We start from the raw sequence: 24,278 nt of genomic DNA, 5'->3' as shown, positions 1-24,278 counted from the left end.
CACAGGCCAGGTGGTGGGCCAGCACCTCCTTGGGGGGGAGGCGGGATGGGGAGCGCAGTCCAGGATGGCAACCAGCACTGCACTCCACCGCGCCTGCTCTGCTGGGCATAAAAATCCGGCAGAGCTCCGATATGTGTGATTTAGTTGGTCGCCATTTTGGACACGGCCCCCTTGAATACACTTTTACATTAATTTCCCTGATCAACCTTGCAATTGAGAGGATTCAAGCAGACCAGTACGGAGCTTTTCCTGCTGGGTTCGGAGTCCCAAGTAGTAATGTTTTTTAACTCATGCATGCCTCAGTTTCTAAAACAGAATCTTCTATTTTATGCATTGCGGTCAGCTATGAATCTGTGTGTTTGTACCTTAGACATTGGCTATTTCAGTTGGTTAGTTAAGGTCAACAGATTAGTGTATACCTGCATGTGTGGCAGTTTGAGACTTCTTCATTGTCCAGCTTTTGTCTCTCCCTCAAGTTGATTGGAAATTGCAATGAATTACCAGACTGCCTGTAGTGTGGAGGTTGCAAACTGAATTTCTTTGGATCACATAATGTCTTTCGGTAACAAATATGGGAAACCGATGTATGATTAAGTCAAACCAGAAGTTTGTGCCTCAATTTTTTGCACTTTTAATTTTAGCCCTCAAGTATTCTGCTGGAAGAGGATGATAACTCTAAAAGCATTTCCACTATGAAGAAAATAAAGGACGCCTTCCGGGTGAGTGCGCTTTGATTCTTTAAAAAAATGTTTTATCTTGTGTTTTGATGCTTTTCATGGAAGCGTTTTTGTTCTGTTTGCTTGTGGTCTTGCTGTCTGAATTTTGATTCATTCTAGAAACCCAGTTAGGTTAAGCATATACAATTCTTAAGCATGATACACCACCTCAAGTAGTCTTTTTTTTTATTTTTATTTTTTGCATTTAGTTTCTCTATCTTTTCTTGCAGTAGGTGGGTGAACTGTGCTACTCAATTAGGCTTGTTTTGCTTATCACTTCAACATTTACTTCCCCGATTCATATTTTTTTTTACTTGCGTCTTTTGACTCAATCTGGGTTCAGAAAGCGCTACTACTTATCCACGAGGGTCTCAAGGCTCTGTGGGGGTTAGCGGATCAGATTAAGTGCCGAGTTCATCGGAAGAGCCAGGTCTTTGAGGTCCTTCCTGAATTGCGCCAGCAAGGGTGGTTTCCGGAGGTAGATCGGCAGGGTGTTCCATGTCTTATAGGCGAGGTAGGAGAATGACATTCTTCCTGGTCTAGTCATGTGTATCCGTGGGACGGTAGCCAGGTAAAGCTAGGCCGAGCGGAGGTGTCGTTAGGTGTGTGGAATGTGAGGTGGTGATTCAGGTATGCGGGTCTGGCATTGAGAAGGGCCTTGTATGCGTGGGTGAGGAGTTTGAAGGTTATTTTTTGTAGACTAGGAGTCAGTGGAGGTCGCGGAGGTGTTGAGTGATGTGACTTGTGACGGGGGATGTTGAGGATTAGTCTTGCTGTGGTTTTCGGGTCCATTCTGGAGTCTGCCGATGAGTTTCTGGGTGACGCCGGCATAGTGCATTGGCCTAATCTAGTCTGCTGCTGATGAGGGCATGGGTGACTGTCTTCCTGGATTCAGTGGGGATCTATCCGAAGATCTTTCGAAGCAGACTGAGTGTGTTGAAGGCCGAAGAGACTGTTTATCTGGCAGTCCATGGTGAGCGAGGAGTCCAGTACGATGCCGAGGTTTCGTGTATGGTACGTGGGAGCAGGGCACTTGCTAGAGCAGAGCGCCATCAGGAGTCGTTCCAAGCGGAGTGGGAGGCTCCTAAGATTAAGATTTCTATCTTGTCTGAGTGGAGCTTCAGGCAACTGTCCTTCATCCAGGTGTTGACACTGATTTCTTTCCTTCATGGAAGTTGTTCCTGGTGACAATGGGTTCTTTGGTGAGGGAAGAGGATCAGCTGGGTGTAGTCTGCGTAAGAGACTATGTTGTGCCCGTGGTCCCTGATGTCCGGGAAGGTGGTGGTCTTAAGAGAGAAGTTGATGTTTCAGCATAGCTCGGGTGCGGTGGCGGCTCTGTGTCCTGTATGGGCAGCGTTCTGAAGGTGCTCCAGAGTGGATGCTTTTCATGGTCTTTATGATGTTTGTGGTGAGAGGGGACAGCTGTGCAGAGTCCGTAAGGGAGGGTTACCGTCGGTTGTGTTAGTTGCTGGCACCCTGGGGTTGTCTTGGGTGTCAAAGTTGTAGTAGATGGTGTTGATCTTTTGGTAGAAGAAGGTGCAGAGTCTGTTACAGAAGTCTTGGGAGGGTGGGACATCTGTGACCCTGCGGTTGGGTTTGGCTCTTTCTGGGAAAACATCCCCTCGCCTTCCTGAAAGCAAGGCTGTAAATTAAGTGGAGGCCAAATGAGCTTTTCATTGTTAAAAGTAAATCAATACCAGTCGCTATTGAAAGAAGACTTATAACAAGAGAAGTGAAGTTTTTAGATAGGTTTCCTTTGTCCCCTAGATATTGAGGAATTAGTACTCTGAAACGGAGCGACTGCCTTGTGATTACAGTTTTACATGCTGTGGATGATGGTCTTCACAGCAAATGACATAAAGGGGTCCAAGACACACTTGTAATAGACTCTTGTTAATCTCAGTCTTCAGCTAGTGATTGTAACTTTGATTCGAAATACTGGACCTCAAAAAAACGAGAGATTTTATTTTCAGATTAGGACACTGCCTTACCACTGAAAGAATCTCCAACATACTGAAACTAGAACTATTCATGTTACTGTGTCTGAGCAAGTCTGCCTTTTCTGAAGACCTAAGGAAATCCTGCGGTACCTTGGTGTGCCAGTTAAGTTTGCGCCTCAGGTGCCCTGAAACCTACTTTATCTTTCAGGACCATTGCCCCTTGCTTCCCTTAGACAATGAAGTTGATAGAGACCAGTGTATGTTACGGATGTTGTGTATCTTGCCCTCAGCATTTAGGAGACATTTGGTCTTCTAGTCAAGGAGAAGCCCTAATCTCATGCAAGAAATGCTCATCACTTCACATTGACCGATTGAATGCAATTTTTAATTGCCCGTTTTGCTTTGTCTGCAGGTGGTCGGAAGCGTGCTGTACTTTACCAATTTCTGTCTTGATAAGCTAGGACAGCCTTTACTAGATGAAAACCCCCAACTCACAGAAGGCTGGGAAGTACCAAAGTATCCTTTTCTGCTATTGCCATGACATGAGCTAACTTACTGTGCTTCAATCACTCTGTGATTGGCATTTTAGTTGATTTTAGTTAACACATTTCATTTATTCATTTCAATACTTGCGCTCTTACTCCTCAATAAGTTTATTGAATGTGTAAATGTCAATTTAACTGCAAGTAGTTATGTATCATTTCTGCATACTGCCACACATCCCGATTATAGCTTCATTCTTCACATTTGTTTTAATTGAGGTTCAAATGTGGTTGACATTTTAGCCCAGTAATGACGTGAGATCGTTTTAGTCGACATTTTTACATTTGTTGTGACAGACACTCTTTCCTTGTTGGAGTGACTTGGTACTTTATTCGTAATTGAGGAATAATTAGAAAACCTGCCGAAATTTAACAGGGGGGGGAACATACAGTATTTACCAGAACATGTGGATTTTGGGTGTGTTAAACTGAAATTGACATGGTTTTCCCCATGAAATCGTAATTGGTGTTATTTATTGCACCTGATAAGTAATGTACCCTGTGGTTTCATTATTAGTCCAGGATGATAAATGACACCTTCACTCGAAATCGGGGCCTAGGTCTGTATAGTACTGGACCACTTTCTGTCTCAACTTGTTTTTGATAGTTGACCTTAACAGTTTTTACTAGGTACCATCAAATGTTTACACAGATTGTCTCTCTTGAGGGACAAGACGTACCACAAGCAAAGGCAAAAAGGTTGGTTGTCTTAATGCATTTTCTTCATTTTGTTCAGCCTGTTTAGAACAATGTGGTTATTTCCCAAAAAAGATTGGGCAGAAAGTCACCCCTCTCCCCCCACCTCCTGTGGACCGCTTAAAATCTTGGAACATCCTTTTTACGAATGCTTCATTAACTGAAAGGTGGTTAATGCACCCTTCTTGTGCTTGCGTTATAATTTTTCTCTTAAGCATTTTTATTTTTTTTAAATTGCATAGCACCTCAGTTATGGTTTAAGGTGCCTTACTGCTGGTTTTGGATTCCATTCCAATACAGCTCTTCCTAAATAATTCTTATCCATAAACCAACCTTTTTGTATGTATTCTTTCCTGTTTTATATCCAAGGACAACAGCCTTATTCCCGACTGATTCACTCAGTAACTACTTCTTAAGCCCAAAAGAAGCAATCATTTACATCTTTAGTTGTGGAATTGATATTGCTTCTGGTAACTTCTGGTTAAATTTTTTTTTTTGTCCTACTGGTTTCTTAAAAAGTGTGCATACTCGCACACACTTCATAAATGTTATACTAATTCTGAGGGAGTATACTATTCCGAACTATGTTTAAATTTAATTTATTAATCACTTGTATTACTTTTTTGGGTTCTTGCAAGAGTATCCTTATTATATGACACATTTTTTAGTCTCATTTATTTCCAATAGGGATGTTTCATTGGGAATATTATGTTCGAGGCATATGAGCTGCTGATTGTACACTTTTGCATAGATCGCCATCTGGTGTTGGGCTCAGAAGTTTCCATGTTTTTGTCTTAGAAGAAGTCTTGTAGTCACGAGGTTGGTGACTCCTCCTTCGGTTGACAGTGCGCATGGGCTTCGGCTCCATCGTTGGATTGTTTTTTTCCTCCATCGGGTTCGGATGTGACTTGCTGCGCTCCCCGTCGTTGTCGAACTCCCTTTTGACGTGCAATAACCGCTAACCAACGGTATTGTCTCGATCGCGTACCTTTAGATGCGTACCTTTCGACGACTGCTCTCGAAAAACTTCGACATCTGCGATCTTCGACGCGGGCCGTTGGGCCTACCCGCACTGGTAAAGGACGTCGATGGAATGGACTCCTTTTAAGAAGTGTCCCCGGTGTGGTGCTAAATTCCCTCACTCGGACCTCCATCCTGTTTGTAATCTGTGCCTCTCTCCAGAATATCGAGAGGACGACTGTGAGGCTTGTCTATCCTTCAAGTCCAAGAAAGCCATCAGGGATAGTCTAGCACGATGTATGCGAAAAAGAAGGGGGTATCCCCGACTATAGTTCCTAATTCGGGATATATCAACCAGTTGAAAGGACAGTTAATTAGGAAAAAAGAATAATTAGTGGACTAAACTGACATCAGACATGTATCTGGGCAAGATGCATGGTACAAAAATATATTTTTTATTTTTTGATATTCAATTATCATTTAAAAAGCAGTCATTTTTATCTCCTGTATATATGTGATGAACAATCTACATATATGCAATGTTGTGTACATTATTTCATTTCCATTAGTTATACATTGCATTACAATTCATTGTGTGGAGATTTTATTTTGGATATTAGTCCAACTAGACCGTTCAATCTAAAAACATGGCTAAAAGGTACTACGCGCGTTTCGGCTGAGGGCCTTCATCAGGAAGCCATGAATATTCCAAATGAACCTATGCAAACAGAAAATACATAAAGATACATATCAGTGTCAGTATAATGTCGTATACAAATACATTCAAAAAAACATAGTGTTCCTATTTTACAATTTTTTGTGATTTTTGTGGTTAAAAACAGACACAGAATTGCCTCAAGGGGACACAAACCATACCTTGCTATCATCATCTAGATATGGATGTCTGCCATCTTACTGAGAACTGCCCAGCAAATCTCGTTTTGTCCCTTCTCACTTTTGAATATGTAGAACGGTGACGCGTACTGTGATAGTATTTCCCTGTTCCAAGATGTCTGCCATCTCATTTAGAACTGCCCAGCAAATTACGCTTTGTCCCTCCTCCCTCTCGGATGTTTAGAATTGTGACACGCCCCCTCCTTCGGCTCTATTGCGCGCGCAACGCGTGCATAAAAACACTTTCAATTTCCCGGATGTTTCCTCCCTACCCGGATGCACTACCGAGACGCCAGAGGACTCCACCATTGGATCGCATGCGGGACTCTTCAATCAGGTACCCACTCGCCCCACTCGCCCCACGTACTATCATCCCCGGTTTCTCAGAGCCCTGTTGCTCTATCCAAAGTCTTTGTCCGTATACTTGCATATACATTTTCTTGGGTCCTAGATCATTCCACCCACGGAATTTGCATCTTATCCCCACTGCTGATACAAGTTCCCGACCCACAGACCCAATTATAGCAACAGCCGGCGGATCGTCCATACAGGTACCTTATTCGTTTTTGCTACTGCTCTGACCGTTTCACCCCTCCCCACTACATTACCATGTCTGTAAACACAGTTGTTTGTTACCTGCTTCATCATGCCCATGCTGATGCACTATACATACATTCACTTTGTCCCTAGATAACCCCGCTGCAGCAGCTGCACCTTTCTTCAAAACTGTAGATTGCGACCCCGCCTTAACAGACTCCAACATCGTAATACGTGACGGACTGAGTACACAGGTATTTATCCTACCATTAGTTGGCCCAGCGCCTCTGCCCGAGGCTAAGCTAAAATATTTTTAGCTTCCTTGCAACCCATTTTGTTCTCCTTTACCAGAATCAAACCCTTGTGCATTACGCTTGGACCATCAACAGTCACAGTCCCTAAGATACCGCACTCCACAGAATAAGGTACTATTTTGAACAACTACAACACTGTGTCTTTTACGGCCTTTGGAATTCCAAATTTGTGTTTTACTTGTATTGGAATCCTCTGCTATTTCCCTTTACAGCCCATTGTGCACAGTAATAACACATCCCTCAAAGGCTGTTCTCCATCTCACCATTGACCCTCAGGTACTTTCTAACCACCTTTCACTTGTTTAGTTTTTTTACCAGCACTCCTTCACTTTTCCCGTCCACGCTGAATATGGGTTTTTCGAGTCTTTGTTCCATTTTTAAAAAAAATGTTAAGACTGAGATGCATACCTATCCCCTTTAATGGAACTTACAGACTCTCTAGCTTGACCCCAGCCCATGTAAGTAGCTAGTTAGGATGCGTATAGAGTTGTGTACATATCTAGATGATGATAGTAAGGCATGGTTTGTGTCCCCCCTGAGGCAATTCCATATCTAGATGATGATAGTAAGGCATGGTTTGTGTCCCCTTGAGGCAATTCTGTGTGTTTTTAACCACAAAAATCACAAAAAATAGTAAAATAGGAACACTATGTTTTTTTGAATGTATGTGTATAGGACATTATACTGACACTGATATGTATCTTTATGTATTTTCTGTTTGCATAGGTTCATTTGGAATATTCATGGCTTCCTGATGAAGGCCCTCAGCCGAAACGCGCGTAGTACCTTTTAGCCATGTTTTTAGATTGAACTGTCTAGTTGGACTAATATCCAAAATAAAATCTCCACACAATGAATTGTAATGCAATGTATAACTAATGGAAATGAAATAATGTACACAACATTGGATATATGTAGATTGTTCATCACATATATACAGGAGATAAAAATGACTGCTTTTTAAAAGATAATTGAATATCAAAAAATAAAAAATATATTTTGTGTTCCTTGCATCTTTCCCAGATACATGTCTGATGTCAGTTTAGTCCACTAATTATTCTTGTTCCTAATTAACTGTCCTTTCAACATAGTCTAGCACGATGCCACGAGATGTCCAGAGGCACAGGTTCCATTCCAGACATCTTCCATCCAGGTCTCGATAGCCTTCCGGAACCAGAACAGGAAGAACTGGTCCCAGACTCTGAAGCATACGTCTGACGCCGAAGATGACCTCATCCGGCTCAAAGGGACGTGAGTACCGAGATCCCCCCCGCATTACCCAAGCCCATAACAAAGGCTCCGGTGACACCTTCTCCTTCGGGCTCAGGTCCACACCATACAAAAAACTTGCACGCCCCGCTTCTGGGCCCGGCTCGAGCCAATCAACCGGTCCTGAAAAGCCATCTTCGGCACCGCCCTTCTCCGTCAGCACCGAAACTGGTATAAGACCCCTCGACACCGAAGCAGTTGGACAAAACCTCGGCAGGAAGCAGCCGGACAAGACTTCTGCACCGAAGCGCACAGAAAAGACTTTGTCACCGAAAATTTCGGAGCCGTAAACATTGAAAGACAAGCCTCTCATAACTAAGCCTCCTAAACAAACACCTCCGGAGCCGAAACAACCCGCACCGAAGATCTCGGAGCCAGGGAAAGCTTCTATACAAACACTGTCACTAAACAGCCAAAACCAGTTTCCAATGAGAAATCTTCCACACCAAAGAAAACTATCGCTGTTGAAGAACTTTTTCTCCCCAATCCAAAGCAAACCACCATCTTAATCCATCCAAAGACTGGTCATATGGTAACCAAGCTACCTACAAAGAGGAAACCAGAACATTTACCACAGGCACCAGTTCCTCCAAAGAAATTACACATGGCTACTAATACTTCACCACCACCTTCACCCCACCGTCAATTAGCCCTAGTTTACTCATTTTTCCACCACATTTTCCACAACCAGAGGATAGTGATGATGCGCATGGGGATGGGCAAGAAGATGAAGCTATAGTACCATTAGACACTGAGGATCTTGATGATCCACCACAGGAACTAAACCCATGGCATGACTATAATACAGATCCTGATCTAAACAATGATCCGGATTTCTACCCCTCAAAACGACAATGTGGGTTTTGTCCTACTAATTAATTGGGCCGCAACATACCATGGAGTCAAACTAGACTCGGACCCTGTAGAAGAGGTTTTCTTCTTGAAACCTTTGACCAACCACAAACATATGCTTATGCCAATGCTTAAAGGTCTTCTTAGACACGCCCCTAAGGTGTTCAAAGACCCAGTTTGAGCTAGGGTCCTTAACCCCAGAATAGATAAGAAATACAAGGCAGCTCCCACTGACACCATATACATCAAGGCTTAACTCCCTTTAGGTTCCCTGGTTGTAGCCAATGCACGCTAAAGAGCAAACTCTCGGTCAGGTGACACACCACCTCCTGACAAAGATTCTAAATTATTAGACGCATCAGGCAAACGTATGGCGTCTCAAGCTGCAAACTCCTGGAAGATAGCCAAACACACAAGCCCTTCTGGCAAGGTATGACAGGGCTCATTATGATGAGCTGGAAAAGCTCATTCAACAGCTACCTCCGCAATATAATGATAAAGCCAATGACCACCTACAGGAAGGAAAAACTAATCACTATTACAACCATCAAATGCGTGCTCGACGCAGCAGACACCTCGTCCCGCGCAGTAAATACCAGTGTTTTGCTGCGCATACATGCCTGGCTCAGGGTATCTGTTTTTAAACGAGGTACAAAATACAATTTTTCTTTTTTTAATAACACATTTTATTTGTTTATTTTACAGTATAGCTGGCGTAAGCCCTACAAGGACCTGTGTGAGCATAAGGATAATATTTGCATCTGTAACTATTTTTATGATAACGAACAATACTGCCAAACATGCATGTAAAACAATAATACAACCATTATGCAGACAGTTGTTAATCTCCATAATACAGCACATGATTCATCCGATTCTTAAAAATACATCATAGCGCAATAATACGCCCAAATGATATAGTATAGGGTGATACACGTCAGGGATCAGAGGGTGACATTCATGGATCCTCTTCGGGCGGGTGGGGGGGCGTGGGGACGCAAGTCAATTCCTTAATATGTCGCCCACCGTGTCCAGATCTTGCGATGTTCCCTGGGTGTGAGGAAGTGCCATCTTTCTTGCATGGTATGCCCCCACTTTTTGCTGAATTGCTTTGACTGAGTGTGCCCTGGGCTCCTGCCAATCAGGTGCCCAGGGCCTGTGTTCCTTCCCTAAAACTATATTGAAGCTAAAACCCAATTGGCATCTCTGGCCACCTGTCAGCCCCTAGTAAATGGTACCCAGGGCATGGTGACCAGAGAAGACCCCTAAGGGCTGCAGCACTTATTGTGCCACCCTTAGGGGCCCTGCACTCTGACACATACACACACTGCCTTTGCAGGCTGAGTGTCCTCGTGCAGAACTAAACAAAGACGACATGGCACACATCCCTGTGTGCCATGCCCACAAACCCACTGCCCTGGCATACATTAGTCCGCCCTCTAGCTGGGTGCCCTATGCCAGTGGTGTGGGCACAGGTGCATGAGCCCTGTGCCCCTGCAGTACCCAGGACCATTCCTGGACACTAAGTGCAGTGCTGCCATTAAGAGTATATGGTGCTGGGGGGTTGTCATTACGAACTCCACAGCACCATAATGGCTATACTGAAAACTGACAAATTTGATATGAAACTTCTCAGCACATTAAACCCACATTGATGCCAGTGTGGTATTTAATGTAAAATGCACTACAGAGGGCATTTTAAAGATGCCTCCTGAAACCTAACCTACAATCCACGTCTTGTCTGAGAGGCTGCCTAGGCTGCCACACAGCAGACATGTTGCTGGATCCCTGGGTGGAGAGCCTCCCGCACTCCTGGGCCTGCAACAATGCACATCCTGGGCGAGGTGCCCAGGGTGCTAGGTCTCCTCCCCCAGGATGGGCAGGGGGAAGCTTCAAAGGTATGCAGCCTTTGTGAGCTTCTCCAGGCCATTTGCTGTACTCAGCAACTGGCTCCCACCAGTTCTGACCCCCACTATGGCGGGAAGACTGTCTGGAACCTTACGTCAGGAAAGGGGGGTGTGCCAGCCTGTGCCAACTCCACCCCTCAGGTGGGAGAGGCGAGGTGAAGCACCATTCCGGACTCCGGCCATCTTGAGGATGGAGAGCCCTGCCCAATCAGAGATAGGCTCCTGCCTCCCTCCCACAGGAGAGGAGCAGGATAGGGGGTGTACTCACCCCAGGACAGGGACCTATTGGTCCCTGCACTTCCCCTAGTTTAGTATTTAGGGGCACCCTGACCCTTCCTCAGATCCCGATTTCGAAACAAGAAAGAAGACCAAGAAGATGACTACCTGCTGTGCAGCTGCTAACAAGAGGACAACACCAACTGACGTGGCCCCAGCCCTACCGGCCTGTTGATCCTTAAACCTGCTCCTGCTAAATCCCGGCATCTCCTGCGGACAGCAACCTTAGAGACTGGGACTCCCATGAGCAGTGGTTCTGCTCAAACAGCAATACCCCTGGTGCCAGCCAGGAACCGCAAATCCAGCACACTCTGCACCCGCCGAGCACGGCCTGTGCCTGAGTGGACAAAGACCCTGAGGACGTCCCCCGGCGATTCTGACCTAGAATCCAGTGCCCAAGGACCCTCCTCGACGACCCATACAATGCCTGCAGCCTCAGAACCAGGGACCCCCCAAACCGCGACCAGCAGAGGGTAAGATTTCCTGACGCCAAAAGACACCCCGTCGCCCCTTGTGCCCAACTCCGGGTTGCCTACCTATCCTCCAAGATCCCAATTTACCCCTCGAAATGTTGGTCGCTCTAGAAGATCCTCCGTCCCCAAGCCTGCAGCTTTTGTTCACTTTTCACGATCTCCATTGAATAACATTGAGCGCCCGACGGCTCAAAAGCACCCTGCGCCCAGCCGCCCGAGTACCCCTGGCAGTGCAATCGTTGTCCTATCCTACTTCCCCATTTGCCCTGAGCAAGTAACCAGGAGCTCATCTCCCACAGCCGCGTAGCCTGCTAGCCAGCAGCCACCAACCGAAGGCCCCCTGCCTCTCATTGGATAACATTGGGCCTAACTACCTTTGCACCCGGCAGCCCCGGTGCCGCTGCGTGTACCAACTGTACCTACCTGACCCTGGAAGACCCCGGAGTCCATGCCACCTTAACTCTACCAGTGGAGTACTTACCTAAAAGCTGACATCTCACTTTTCTTCCTTAGGCTAACGTTGACTGGTTTCACTTGGAAATTCTTCTAAGTATGGAGTTTTGGAACTTTAAAATCATCTAAAATCAGCCAAACAACCAATTCCGATTTACTCGCCTGTAATCAGGAGAGACCTCAGTGCTGCATATTTGAGCCGAGTACTGACCCCGAAAAGTAATTCTAACCGTATTTACCAGTAAATTGAATTTCCTCCCATAGGATATGATTGCTTGGTTTTTGCTGTAAAAGTTTTTTAGTGTCGATTTTTGAAACTTACAAATATTCGTGCCAACGATAAAAAAGAATTACTTGCCTGTGTTAGATAGATGTCCCAGTGCTGAACCTAAGAGTCCAGCACTGGATTACAAAAGTAACGTAAACATACTTTACCTGCAAACTGAATTTCCTTCCATAGGATAACATTGGTAATTTCAACTGAAAAATTTGGTAAGTGTCAACTTTTAAAATACAATAATATTCCTTAAAAATCACTACTGTAACCAAAACGCTTTTACTTAACTGTTTACAGGACATGTCCCAGGACTGAATCTAGGATCCAGTCTTGCACAAGACATATGGCGGTGGGCTATTCCTCAAAACCTATTCCTTCTAGCTCAGCATGTTCCAGGAGTACAGAATACCTTAGCGGATCTGTTAAGTCGTTAAACACAACAGACCCACGAGTGGGAACTTCATATAAAAGTTCTTCAGCCATTCTTTCAGATATGGGGACAACCTCACATAGACCTATTTGCCACCCACGAAAACGCCAAATGCCCAAGCTTCGCTGCCAGATATCCACACCCACTGTCCAAAGGCAATGCGATATGGATGAACTGGTCAAACAGAGCTGCGTACACTTTTCCACCTCTTACCACTTATGCCACTAGTAGTACGCAAACTACAGCAGCATTCTCACCCTCATCCTAGTTGCTCCAACGTGGGCTAGACAGCCATGGTACACCACACTGCTACAACTGTCGGTAGTACCACACCAAAAATTGCACCTGTCTCCACATCTTAACACAGAACCATGGAGATATCACACACCCGGACCCAGCTCAGCTCAACCTTGTGATCTGGCTTCTGAAATCCTAGAATTTGGATATCTGAACCTTTCTCCAGACTGCATGAATGTCATTAAAGAAGCTAGACGTCTAACCACTAGGGCATGTTATGCAGCCAAGTGGAAACGATTTGTAATATATTGTCACAACAACAATATTAATCCTCTAGATGTGTCCATTCAACACCTCATAGGATACTTACTGCATCTCCAAAGATGCAACTTAGCCTATACCTCTTTTAGACTGCATCTCGCTGCAATAGCAGCATATCTGCAAAACAGACTACATCTATCTCTATTCAGAGTGCCTGCCATTAAAGCCTTTATGGAAGTCCTTAAAAGAATAATTCCCCCCAGGGTACCACCTTCACCTGTGTGGAATTTAAAAGTTGTTCTCACACGGTTAATGGGACCTCCCTTCGAACCCTTACACAAATGTGAACTACAATTTTTAACGTGGAAGGTTGCGTTCCTAGAAGCTATTACTTCTCTGCAGAGAGTTAGTGAATTACAAGCACTAACCATTCAAGAACCCTTCTTGCAAATGCATCACAATAAGGTAGTTCTGCGTACTAATCCAAAATTCTTGCCCAAAGTCATTTCTCCCTTCCATCCCAATCAATCTGTGGAACTGCCCGTTTTCTTCTCGCAGCCACAGACCGTAGCAGAAAGAGCTCTTCATACCCTAGATGACAAAAGAGCATTGCTATACTACATAGAGAGGACACAACCCTTTGTAAGACAAAACAACGTTGTCTTTCTCACCACCACACAAAGGTAATCCCATTTCAAAATCTGGGATAGCTAGATGGATTGTCAAATGCATACAGATTTGTTTCCGCAAAGCTAAACGTATGTTATCTGTTCCTCCTAAAGCCCACTCTACATTCACAAAACACTATTGTGTAGATGTGCAAACCAAACAACAAGCTAATGTGGGCCAGGCTGTTCTCAAAACATTATTCCAAACTACTGCAACAGATAGGGGTGGTTGCCGCTAGTGGTGGCTACTGCTATACAATCTATACACAGTGTGTGATCTGCAGCTCGTATGCCTCGAACAGAAAATGCTACTTACCAGTGTGCATCTGTTCTTGGCATGTAGAGCTGCAGAGTTGCACACGCCCACCCGCCTCCCCGGCTACCCTTGTCTGTTCAAGTATTATCTTAATTAGATACAAACTATATGGGCATCCTTCCTTTTCTTGCAAACCTCCATCATTTCCCTATGGCGAAAAACAATCTGGGGATGGAGCTGATGCGGTCCAATGTGGTCCAAAGGAGGAGTCACGCATATCGTGACTTCAAAAGAACTTTTCAGGACAACAACAAACTGCAAACATCCGGGCCCAACACTAGGTGGCGATCTATGCACAGTGTGCAGCTCTACATGCCAAGAACAGATGCATACTGGTAAGTAGCATTTTCCTTTTGAATTTTGGAGTCCTTTTCTCATTTTTACACTTTTGCTGCGAAATGTCTTTTAAAATGAAGCTGTCCTTAAAGTTAAGCGGTGCAAGAGTCCCTTGTTACTTCCTTTCTTTAACACCAGTGAACCTTTGAATAAATCCATGCCTGTTGATTTAACATATTTTAATGTTGGTGCAGAGACGAGTAAACAGCAGCCCAATGCTTTTGTTGACCAGGGGGGCGTATGCAGAGGTCAGGAGGGCCGCCTGCAGCCCCCAGGCCGTACTTTGAGCATCAGTGTTCTAGACCATATGCTTAATATGGTATTGCTGGGCACTTATAATATCGAAGAATGGTCTTCGGTATTATAGGGACCTGTCTGCCCATGCAGATAGTTCCTCTCAGGAGGTATAGTGCTTCCTGCCTTAAGGGTGACTTATCTAGGCCTTGTGCAGTGCTGGGCAGGCTTGGCACAGGGGGATTTGTGTCACGGCGACTCTTCACTTTTAGCTGCACAAAAACACACCGGCTGCAGTAGCAGTGCTGCATGACTCAGTCAATGGGGACACCACGACTTAGTCATTGCACAGAATTTGAATCAAGAAAATATGCTGCACAGTTAAATTGTAACTTGCCTGTAAAAGGAAATCTACAGCTCGAAGAATTCACTTGGAACCCACTTCTCAAGCATACGTCTGTCGTCATCTGTGAGACACAACACAGACCACAAAAAAAGTGACAGATTTAAGAACATACCGAACCAAAGCATACTTTGTTTTTTAAATAAGCCATTTTCATTGCTGCAGTCCAAACACTGTTACCACATTGGGTGCGTCTTCCGCCCACTGCTGCATACAGCATGAAGCAGTGATTAGCCCACTTCAGGCTTTGATTGCAGTGGACTTTGAATACCCTGAACACTGCCTGGACAACCCAGAGTCGCTAGATTACTCATAGGTGGCTTCTTTCACAGTCATCCGGGTTAAGGTTTTCCTAGACTCTGCCTCCACTCTTGGCTGGTCCCCACCCTTGCAGTAGAGTTGTCCATCTAGCGCCCTGTCTGTCACTGCAACACTAGACTCCGTAGTTGTGACCTTTTGCTGAGGATACGCTTGGTTGGGTACATCCTCCATATACTGTAATGTGAGCAGCAGTCTTGCCAATACCCGAATGCCCCAATGAGTTCCTGTCGCAGGTGCTGGTGACCTCAAAATTGTCTTCACCAAACCTCACCACCCTTTGTTTTAAGTTCCACTTTCTCAATGGATACTCTAGTGGATTTCAGGATCTGCTATATCTAGGATTGAAGAGGCGAGGTCCCAGAGCTCACATTTCTGAGGCGGTTATATGTCTTGTTAGCCACACCCAAGGCTTCTCATAGACTTGACAATTTCCAATCTGTCCTTTCTTTCTATTGTAGAAATGTCTTCACATACCATAGATAAGAAAAGAGCATACTGATGCTAACTTTTTTGCCACAGTTCTTTCATTTAGAAGTTACCCTCCCAGGCCTTCCTATTTTCTAGGTGTGCCAAAGCCAGATTGATAATGTCATATATTGCCTCACTTTAGCAAAAGGTAAACCAACCCCTTTCGGGTAATCCTAGAGCCAATTCCTCCAGAAATAAAACTCCTGCCCCTGTGTTCAGGAGGAATCTTCTACGTTATATTTTCTGTAGCACGTTAAATATATTCCATGGTCTAGTGGTTCTGGGCTCTACTGATTGAGGGGTTCACCAGGCATGATTTGGGAAAGGTATTGATAGGCGCACAGGGTTGGGTCTTGTTACCTTCTGATTAACCTCAGTTGATGTCTTCTCCATGTTAGGGGATATGCACATGGAGACTGATCTAGGATTGTGATCTTGAAACCAGTTGTTTGTTATAGATCAGTGGTTCATGTGTCTGAGACAGAGTGGTGATAGTTTGAGATTCTGGTGGTTTTTCATCCAGTGCGTTCTGTTGCTTTTGTGCTAGTGTGTTGGGATATTGGTGTAACATGGTCCTGTTCCTTTTATGTGTAATGCTTAATAACCCCTTCAGCATTGTGCAGGAGGAAGAAGGCCCCAAAGGATAGGAGTGTACATTCTACCTTCAGTCTGCAAAATGGGTGTAATTCTCATAGCAACTGCCAGAATGTGTATTATAGATGCTTAATATTTTTGCAGCCATTTTGGAGACCTCCCCAGCCTAGTTCTGTCTTACTGCTTCTCTACAGAACTCAGCTTGGTCCTAAGCATTGCGAGGTGAATTACCATTGTAGGAAGGTGGCTGTGTATATACTATACCAAAGTAAGATATAGTGTGCACAGAGTCCAGTGGATTCCCAGAGGCTGCAGGTGATGTCGGGGAGTCCTGAAGGGGGTCAACCCACGGTGGAATCGGACTCTGGAGCACTGGGAGACCTCACTGGGACCGGTGGGCCACTCCGACTCCAGCTGTGGGTGTCTGGTGCAGTGGTGGTTCCAGGTGTCTGGTTCCTTTGTCCTCAGCAGGCTCTGAGTCTTTCTTTGGTGTTTATTTTAAACAGAGTTGCTGTTCACAGGAGATCCGATCTTTGTTGAAAGCACTCAGTCCTACCAGGGGTTCTGGAGGTTGCCGACTTTCGAACAAGGCGACTTTTGTCACAGGATGTCTGGAAACTGCAGATAGGCCAGTAGGGCTGGGGCCAAGTCCGTTCTTCTCGGCAGTCTCCTCTGCTGGGGGGAGTCTTACGTCCTCCTTCGTAGGTTGCGTGAATCTGCCTTCTGGTTACAGGACTGCCCTCTAGATACTGCATTTAGGGGTCTCTAGGTCAGTGGCCAATTGGCTACTGACCGTAGGGCGACTACATACTTAGTGTGCTCACCCCACGTGATCTCTGATTGAGAGTGCCTGCCATTTGCAAGATGATGGGCACTATAGAGTGGGCTTTACCTCTCCTCCCCCCCCACCTGAGGGGCTACTCTAATTTTGCCTACCTGTCCTCCTGCTGAAAAGTGGGTGAGACTGGAAGGGGGCCTGCTCCTGATAGCTGGAGAGACTGAGTTGCGTTACAAAGGCGGCAAGGCATTTGAAGCTCCCCTGCCACAGCTGGCTCTTACTGACCTAGGGAAGGTGTGACCACCTCCGCTCAGGAAAGACTTTGTTTCTGGGCTAAGAGCAAAGGCTCCCCCCCCCCCCCCCCCCCTCCAGGGGTCCAGAAACCGGTCTTGTGGTGGCAGGCTGGTGTTTACCAGTCAGGCAACCCACCAGAGGCTGGTCTCTTTTCAGGGGGCATCTCTAAGATGCCCTCGGAGTGCATGGTATAATAAATCTCACACTGGCATCAGTGCGGGTTAATTGACCATAGCTTTTCTTTCCCCTGAGGCGGAAGCCGGGGGCATTCTTCTCTTCCTGCCTTTCAGATTGCGTGATTGTGCAAACCTCATTGTTCATTTTTAAAATCTGTAAATATTTTATGTGGGTGCTATTTTAATTTGCGGCAAGCCGACTTTAGTTGGTGAGACTTACGTCACCGCTAGGGTCTCCCGCAGGATACTGCTTACCGGCGCAGCCGAATTGAGGTGCTGAGGCCGGTACGCACACAACAGCCGACGCCATATTGCGGGAAGGCAGGGTAGCGGTCCAGCTCTTGGACGACTCCCACCCTCCTCGCAATGTATAAAAAGTGTCATACTTCCCGTCCGCGCAGCGGGCGGGTGCAGCGGCGCGCCGAAGGAAAGCCCGTCTGCGCCCGTCTGCGCCCGTCTGCGCCCGTCTGCGCGCGCCTGCTCCGGGCCCAGGGCCTGTCCCCCTGCTCATTTACCTACCACATGCCCGATACGCTGGACTAGAGAGCAACTTATAACGCTTAGTTCCGGCGCCTGCTCTCCACTTGCTCGCTGCCCCCCATGCTCGTTGGAAGCCAGTAAGTATTACTGCTCCCTTTGTGGCCTGACTATCCCTCCTTGGGGTGTACGTACACTTACTCCGGCATCTACATCCAACGGTAATTATTCCCCACTTAAACTGAGGGCTGGTCTGGTTAACTGCCGCTCGCTTCCCCGCCATGCAAGTGAAATATGGACACTACTGACCTCTCAGGGTTGGGATATTCTGTTTCTTACAGAATCTTGGTTAAAAGACTTCTCCAACCCTGACATTCACCTAGCCACTCCCCCTGACTACCTTTTTAGGGGTATTAACCGAGAAGGAAAAACGGGTGGTGGTCTTGCTATTATTTTTAAATCTCATCTACGACTGAATATAAAAAAATTGTCGAATATTGGGCTGATTGAAGCCATGTATTTCACCATCGCGGATTCGGCTGCAGTCTTTTTGACTGGTATTCTGGTCTATAATCTCCCCAGGGCCTCTGCCTCTTCATTAATGCAGCTGGTACATCTGATGGCGGATTTATCCCTCAAACACCCTCACTTTTTAGTCTTAGGGGATTTCAACCTGCATGCTGAAGATCCCTCTTGCGCTCAGGCTACGCAACTATTAGATACTATGAACAGTTTGGGTTTGTCACAACTGTCCCAGGGCCCGACGCATAAGGCGGGCCATACCCTGGATCTAATTTGTCTCTAACCTCCCTGGTACTACAGTCCATACTTTCCTTCCCCTCACCTGGTCTGACCATTATCTCCTCCCGTTTGACATTTTGTTCCCGGCTGCCCCTAACCCGGTGGCACAGGGTAGGGATTACAGGAGAAAATGGCACTTAGTTAATTGCCTGACATTAAAACCTGCTTTCTCCTGCCCTCTGGACCCATTCACGGATGACATTGATGCAACTGTCACTCAGTTTAATTTAGCCCTGTCATCGGCCATTGAGGTCATTGCCCCCTTACAGCCTACATCCACTGTAAGATCTCGTCCTTCTGCCCCATGGTTCTCCGCAGCGCTGCGAGAGGAAAAAAGCTGCGTTAAAAAATTAGAGCGCAGTTGGCGACTCTGCTATAATCCAGAAGCTAAAAGCACCTATAAAGCTGCTTTAAAGAATTTCATTAAATTAAAAAAGTCCACAATGAGAGAATTCTTTGCCTTACAAATTAAAAACGCAGAGAATTCCGCAAAAACTCTTTTTAATATTGTGAAAGACTTTGTCAAGCCGCCGGCTTTGTCTCCTCAGAACCCTGCCAATCAGAGACTATGCAATGGCTTGTCAGACTTTTTTCAAGATAAAATTGTGAAAATTACGTCCTCCTTCCCTATTGCTCTCCCACCTGTTTCACCCCCGATTATTTCTGAGAGCAAGGATTCTAATTCACCATCTCTGATGGCTTTTAGGGATCTTTCTACTGACATGGCACTTAAATTACTTATTCAGTGCAAATCTGGCTCGCCCCTGGATATTGTTCCGCCCAAGGTACTGAGTAACCTTGCTCCTCTTTTGATTGAGCCCCTTATATCTATTTGGAACTCCTCACTGCATCTGGGCTAATTTCCAACGGCCTGGAAGGAGGCCATGCTAGTTCCCATTTTGAAGAAGTCTGATGCGGACCCGGCCCAATTCTGTAATTACCGCCCGATTTCCCTCCTTCCTAAGCCAGCAAAGGTTTTGGAAAAGGCAGTTCAATTGCAACTTGCAGACTATCTGGAGACGAACTCCTTGCTACATGATTCCCAGTCGGGTTTCAGAACCGGGTTCAGTACTGAGACAGCGCTTCTGGAGGTCTCGGAGACCATCCGAGAGTGGGTGGATGGGGGCGAGGAGGCCATGTTGGTCCTCCTCGACCTTTCCGCCGCATTCGATACGGTCTCCCATAATATATTGTTGGACCGCCTTCAGCAGATCGGATTGGGGGGCTCTGCCTTTTCATGGATTAAGTCCATAGGGTTCTTCTTAGTCCACTCCAATCCGAGTGTAAACCTCTTGTCTGTGGAGTCCCGCAGGGCTCTGCGTTAAGTCCCCTCTTTTTTAATCTCTATCTGGCCCCCCTGGCTAAGGTGGTTGAGTCGTGGGGGGTCAGAGTGATCTCATATGCTGATGATACCCAGCTGATGTTCTCTTTTAGAGATCACTCTGACTCCAGCTTCATCAACTTTAGACACTGTCTTGGCGAAATCTGTTCTTGGATGACGGTGAATCATCTAAGACTCAATACCGATAAGACCGAGGTCTTGTTTTTTAATCAGAAAGGCCCATTACCCCCCAAATTGTGGTGGCCGTCGGTGCTTAACCCCCCTCCCACCCCTGTCCAAACGGTGCGCAATCTGGGCTTCCAATTTGATGACGCACTTTCATGCAAAGCCCAAATAAACAAGGTTACCGCGACCTGTTTTTGGAAACTGCGCATGATGAAAAAAATCTTTCCCTTTTTGCCCATCGAGGCACGCCGAACAATCACTCAGGCCCTAGTTACCTCCCATCTAGATTACGGCAACAGTCTGTATGCTGGGGCCCCCTTATATCAAATTGAGCGACTTCAGATCGTCCAGAACGCGGCAGCTAGGTTGATTGGCAATATCCCTTACCGTCAGATAGTTACCTATCTCTAGTCTCATTCAGTTCAAAATGCTGACCCTTGCCTTTGGGGCCCTGGGTGGGTCTGGTCCAAGCTACTTACAAAAGAGACTTGTGCTCTCCCAATCTGCTAGATCTTTACGGTCTAATAACCTACGTCGCCTCATCGTACCCAGGTTTTGCCTTTCCAGAATGGGAGGAAGAGGTTTCACAGTTATGACGGCTAAGCTCTGGAACAATCTCCCTCTGGACCTGAGGTTCTCTCCTTCTGAATCACTCTTCCGCAACCGTTTGAAGACCTGGCTGTTTTCCTCTGCATAGGTTGTGCTCCTACTTCTCTAGCTCGTGGTCTACAGCGTCGGGACACCCCTTCGGGGGTAGCCGTGCGCTTTATAAGCTTGTAAAATAATAATAATAATAATAATTATGCTGAGAAGTTTGCTAACAAACCTCCCAGAATTCATTAAAGCCATTATGGTGCTGTGGATTTTATGACAAACACCCAGACCATATACTCTTTATGACTTTACTGCCCTTACAATGTCTAAGAATTGACTTATACACTGTAGGGGTACAGTGCTCATGCAACTGTACCCTCACTAGTGATATAGTGCACCCAGCTAGATTGCAGGTACAGCACACAGAGATGTGCCATGTCAACTCTTCACTTTTCTCTGCAGCATAACACGCAGCCTGCAAGGGGTGGGTGGGGGTCAGTAGGTGTGTGGGTGTATGGGGGATGGGGGCGTGGGTGGGTGTGTGTGTGTGTGTGTGTGTGTGTGTGTGTGTGTGTGTGTGTATATATATATATATATATCGTGAACTCCGTATCTCTCCTGCACACGCTGCTTTTTCAGCCGGCAAAACAGGACACCGGACACGGACCTCGAGGTGTTTCAATCTTTATTCAGCAGAAAGTGTCGAAGACGTTTCGGCTCAACGGAGCCTAGTTCACATATATATCCCGTAAGGGTGGCACAATACGTGCTGCCGCCCTTAGAGGCCTTCCCTGGCCACAGTGCTCATGGTACCTTTTACAAGTGACTGGCATATGGCCAGAGGTGCCAATTGGGGGTACAAGGTACAGTTTTGCGAAAGAACACTGGCCCTGGGATCCTGATTGGCAGGGACCCAGTCACATCAAGTCAAAGTGCATCAGTAGTCTGGTAAAAAAGTGGGGGGGTTACTGCAACAGAAAACCATCTTCCTACACCCAGGAACAGTACACAATGCCTTCTTTTTCAGCACAATACTCTGACTCACAAGAGGACGCTATCTTTTTGAGAACTGGTTAAATCTAACTTGAATGAAAAGTGGGAAACCTGGAACGGGTATTTTGTGCTGTAATTACGGGAAATCCTGTACCTCGAGCCCCTCACTTGTTTATATGAGCTTGTTAATTTATATAGGATGATGTGTAAGATTGTATTTATGTAGATTATATAATGATTTTGTCAAGCCAGAGATTCATTGCATTTTCCTCAGGCAAATATCCTGTTCTAAGTGTTGCTCCTGTGTGAATAGCAAACTTCAAGTAATGTATTGCTGATCGGGCAAAAAAAACTATGCTTTGATTTGCCTTATGATCACACAGTTGCAGCACTCTTTTGTGGAGTGTTTATTCGAAGAAGAGGGGAGAGCAGTGATTAGGTTGATCACGTCTGAGCCTCATGTTCTAACTAAAAACTTCCTTTGATGTTTCTTCCCCTAGTGGCTGCACCACTCTACACACGTTTTTTTCAGTCTTATCATTAGTATAACCTAGATTTTAATTCCCATTTGAGGTGTGGTTAAAAAAACATACATTTAAATGTATTTTCAGAAAGACGTAAAACTATGTAGTTCTGGGATCCAGCACCAAGGTGGAGATTTTCGAATTCTGAATTAAGCGCTTAATGACCTATAAATATTTACTGAAAACCATTGGTTCGAGGCATGTGAGCTGCAGATCGTACACTTTTGCAATAGTTCGCCACCTGGTGTTGGGCTCGGATGATTGCAGGTTGTTGTCTTCTTGGAAGAAGTCTTTGTAGTCACGAGATAGGTGACTCCTCCCTTGGACAATACTGAGCATGGTCATCGACTCCATCCTCAGATTGGTTTTTTTTCCGCCACTGGGTTCGGATGAAAGTTTTCCGCTCCGGCTAGAAAAGACTTTTTTAGCAACTTCGAAGCGCAAAAACTCTATAGAAACATTTTCGACATCGAATAGACTTTTCGACATCACCAGCTACATTCCGGTGCGTCGACGTGGGCCGTTGGGCCTATCGACGCCGTACGGCCTATCGACGCCGTACGGCCTACGCCTCATGGACAGAACTCCATTCAAGAGATGCCCGGTATGTCGAGCAAAATTCCCTCATAGCGACGATCACGAGGTCTGCAACCTCGGTTTATCGCCGGAACACGACGAGTCGACCTGCACAGCTTGTGCATTCTTCCGATTGAAGAAGACCATTCGGGATCGGAGGGCCCGTCAACACAAAATGAGAAGAACGGCCACAGCACCGGAGGCCATTTTCGAGCAGGAGATCGTCGAAGAAGACCTCTCCGAGGGCGAGGACATCTCCGAAGACAAGGCTCCACTTGCTGCCGAGGAAGACTCGCCTGATCTCCAGATTATCTCAGAGGCAGAGGACTCAGATTACTCGATCCCATCTCGTCAACCCGTGAGTACTCTCGCCCCTGCATAACAGACACTACCCAAGCCAAAGGCAACGGTCAGCACTCCGCCGATGGGGCCCAGTCGAGACTGAAATATTCCCTCAAACCCCCCGCCTTCGGGCTCGGCTCCGAGGAAAACAACTACGCCTTCCGGTGCCTCAGCACTGACAAAACCACACGTGCCAATTCCACCTCTTCCTTCGGCACCGAAGCATACACATTCTTCGACACCGAAGCCAAAACGCCCTTCGGTGCCCAAAGACAAAGATCCTTCGGCACCCAAATCTAAAGATGCACTGGTGCCGAAGCCAAAAACTGTACCGGACCCGCAAAAGCTCCGGCTCCGAAACCTTCGGTTCCAAGAATTAGGATGGAAAGCCAGCGTCTGACGCCTCAAAGCCAACAAGACCTGCTTCCACTCCTAAAACTCCAACCTCGGTACCAAGGACTCCAAGGCCTGAGTCGGAGACACCTAAACCCTCTAACAAGCCTACCAAGCCAAAACCACCTTCGGCACCAACAAATTTGCCACGGGACTCTAGCGCCTCCTACAGCAAAAAAACACAAAACAACCCCTATCGGCACCGAAAAAAACGACGCCGAAGAAGGTTGCAGAGGGAGAAGAATTGTTTAGACCAGATCCTAAACAAGAGTCCATATCAATCCAAAAACTGGACTTGTGGAAGCTATTCCTTACAAGAGACTAGCAGACACCACTTCTACCTGTGGTTCCTGCCAAAAAGAAAGATTGTGCAACTTCTCCAATGCACCCTTCCTCTCCTTCACCTTCTTCCTCTCCTATCCCTCATTAAATTTCACCTGCAGTTTCTC

General features: G+C 46.1%; 1 protein-coding gene across 2 annotated transcripts in view; it reads left to right on the top strand.

The window, feature by feature from the left end:
* The window catches only part of ZCCHC8 (zinc finger CCHC-type containing 8), a 309,991-nt gene that overhangs the window by 92,845 nt on the left and 192,868 nt on the right, over nucleotides 1-24,278 (top strand). For both annotated transcript variants that reach the window (XM_078667571.1, XM_078667572.1), the window contains exons 5-7: nucleotides 642-719; nucleotides 3,069-3,172; nucleotides 3,829-3,897. In XM_078667571.1, coding sequence (XP_078523697.1) covers nucleotides 642-719; nucleotides 3,069-3,172; nucleotides 3,829-3,897 — 251 coding nt within the window. The remainder of the gene's footprint in view (nucleotides 1-641; nucleotides 720-3,068; nucleotides 3,173-3,828; nucleotides 3,898-24,278) is intronic.

Source organism: Lissotriton helveticus, chromosome 11 (genome assembly GCF_964261635.1).
Source record: "Lissotriton helveticus chromosome 11, aLisHel1.1, whole genome shotgun sequence".
Classification (NCBI taxonomy): domain Eukaryota; kingdom Metazoa; phylum Chordata; class Amphibia; order Caudata; family Salamandridae; genus Lissotriton; species Lissotriton helveticus.
Note: the sequence above shows the minus strand (reverse complement) of the source record. Positions and strands in the feature narration are given on the sequence as shown.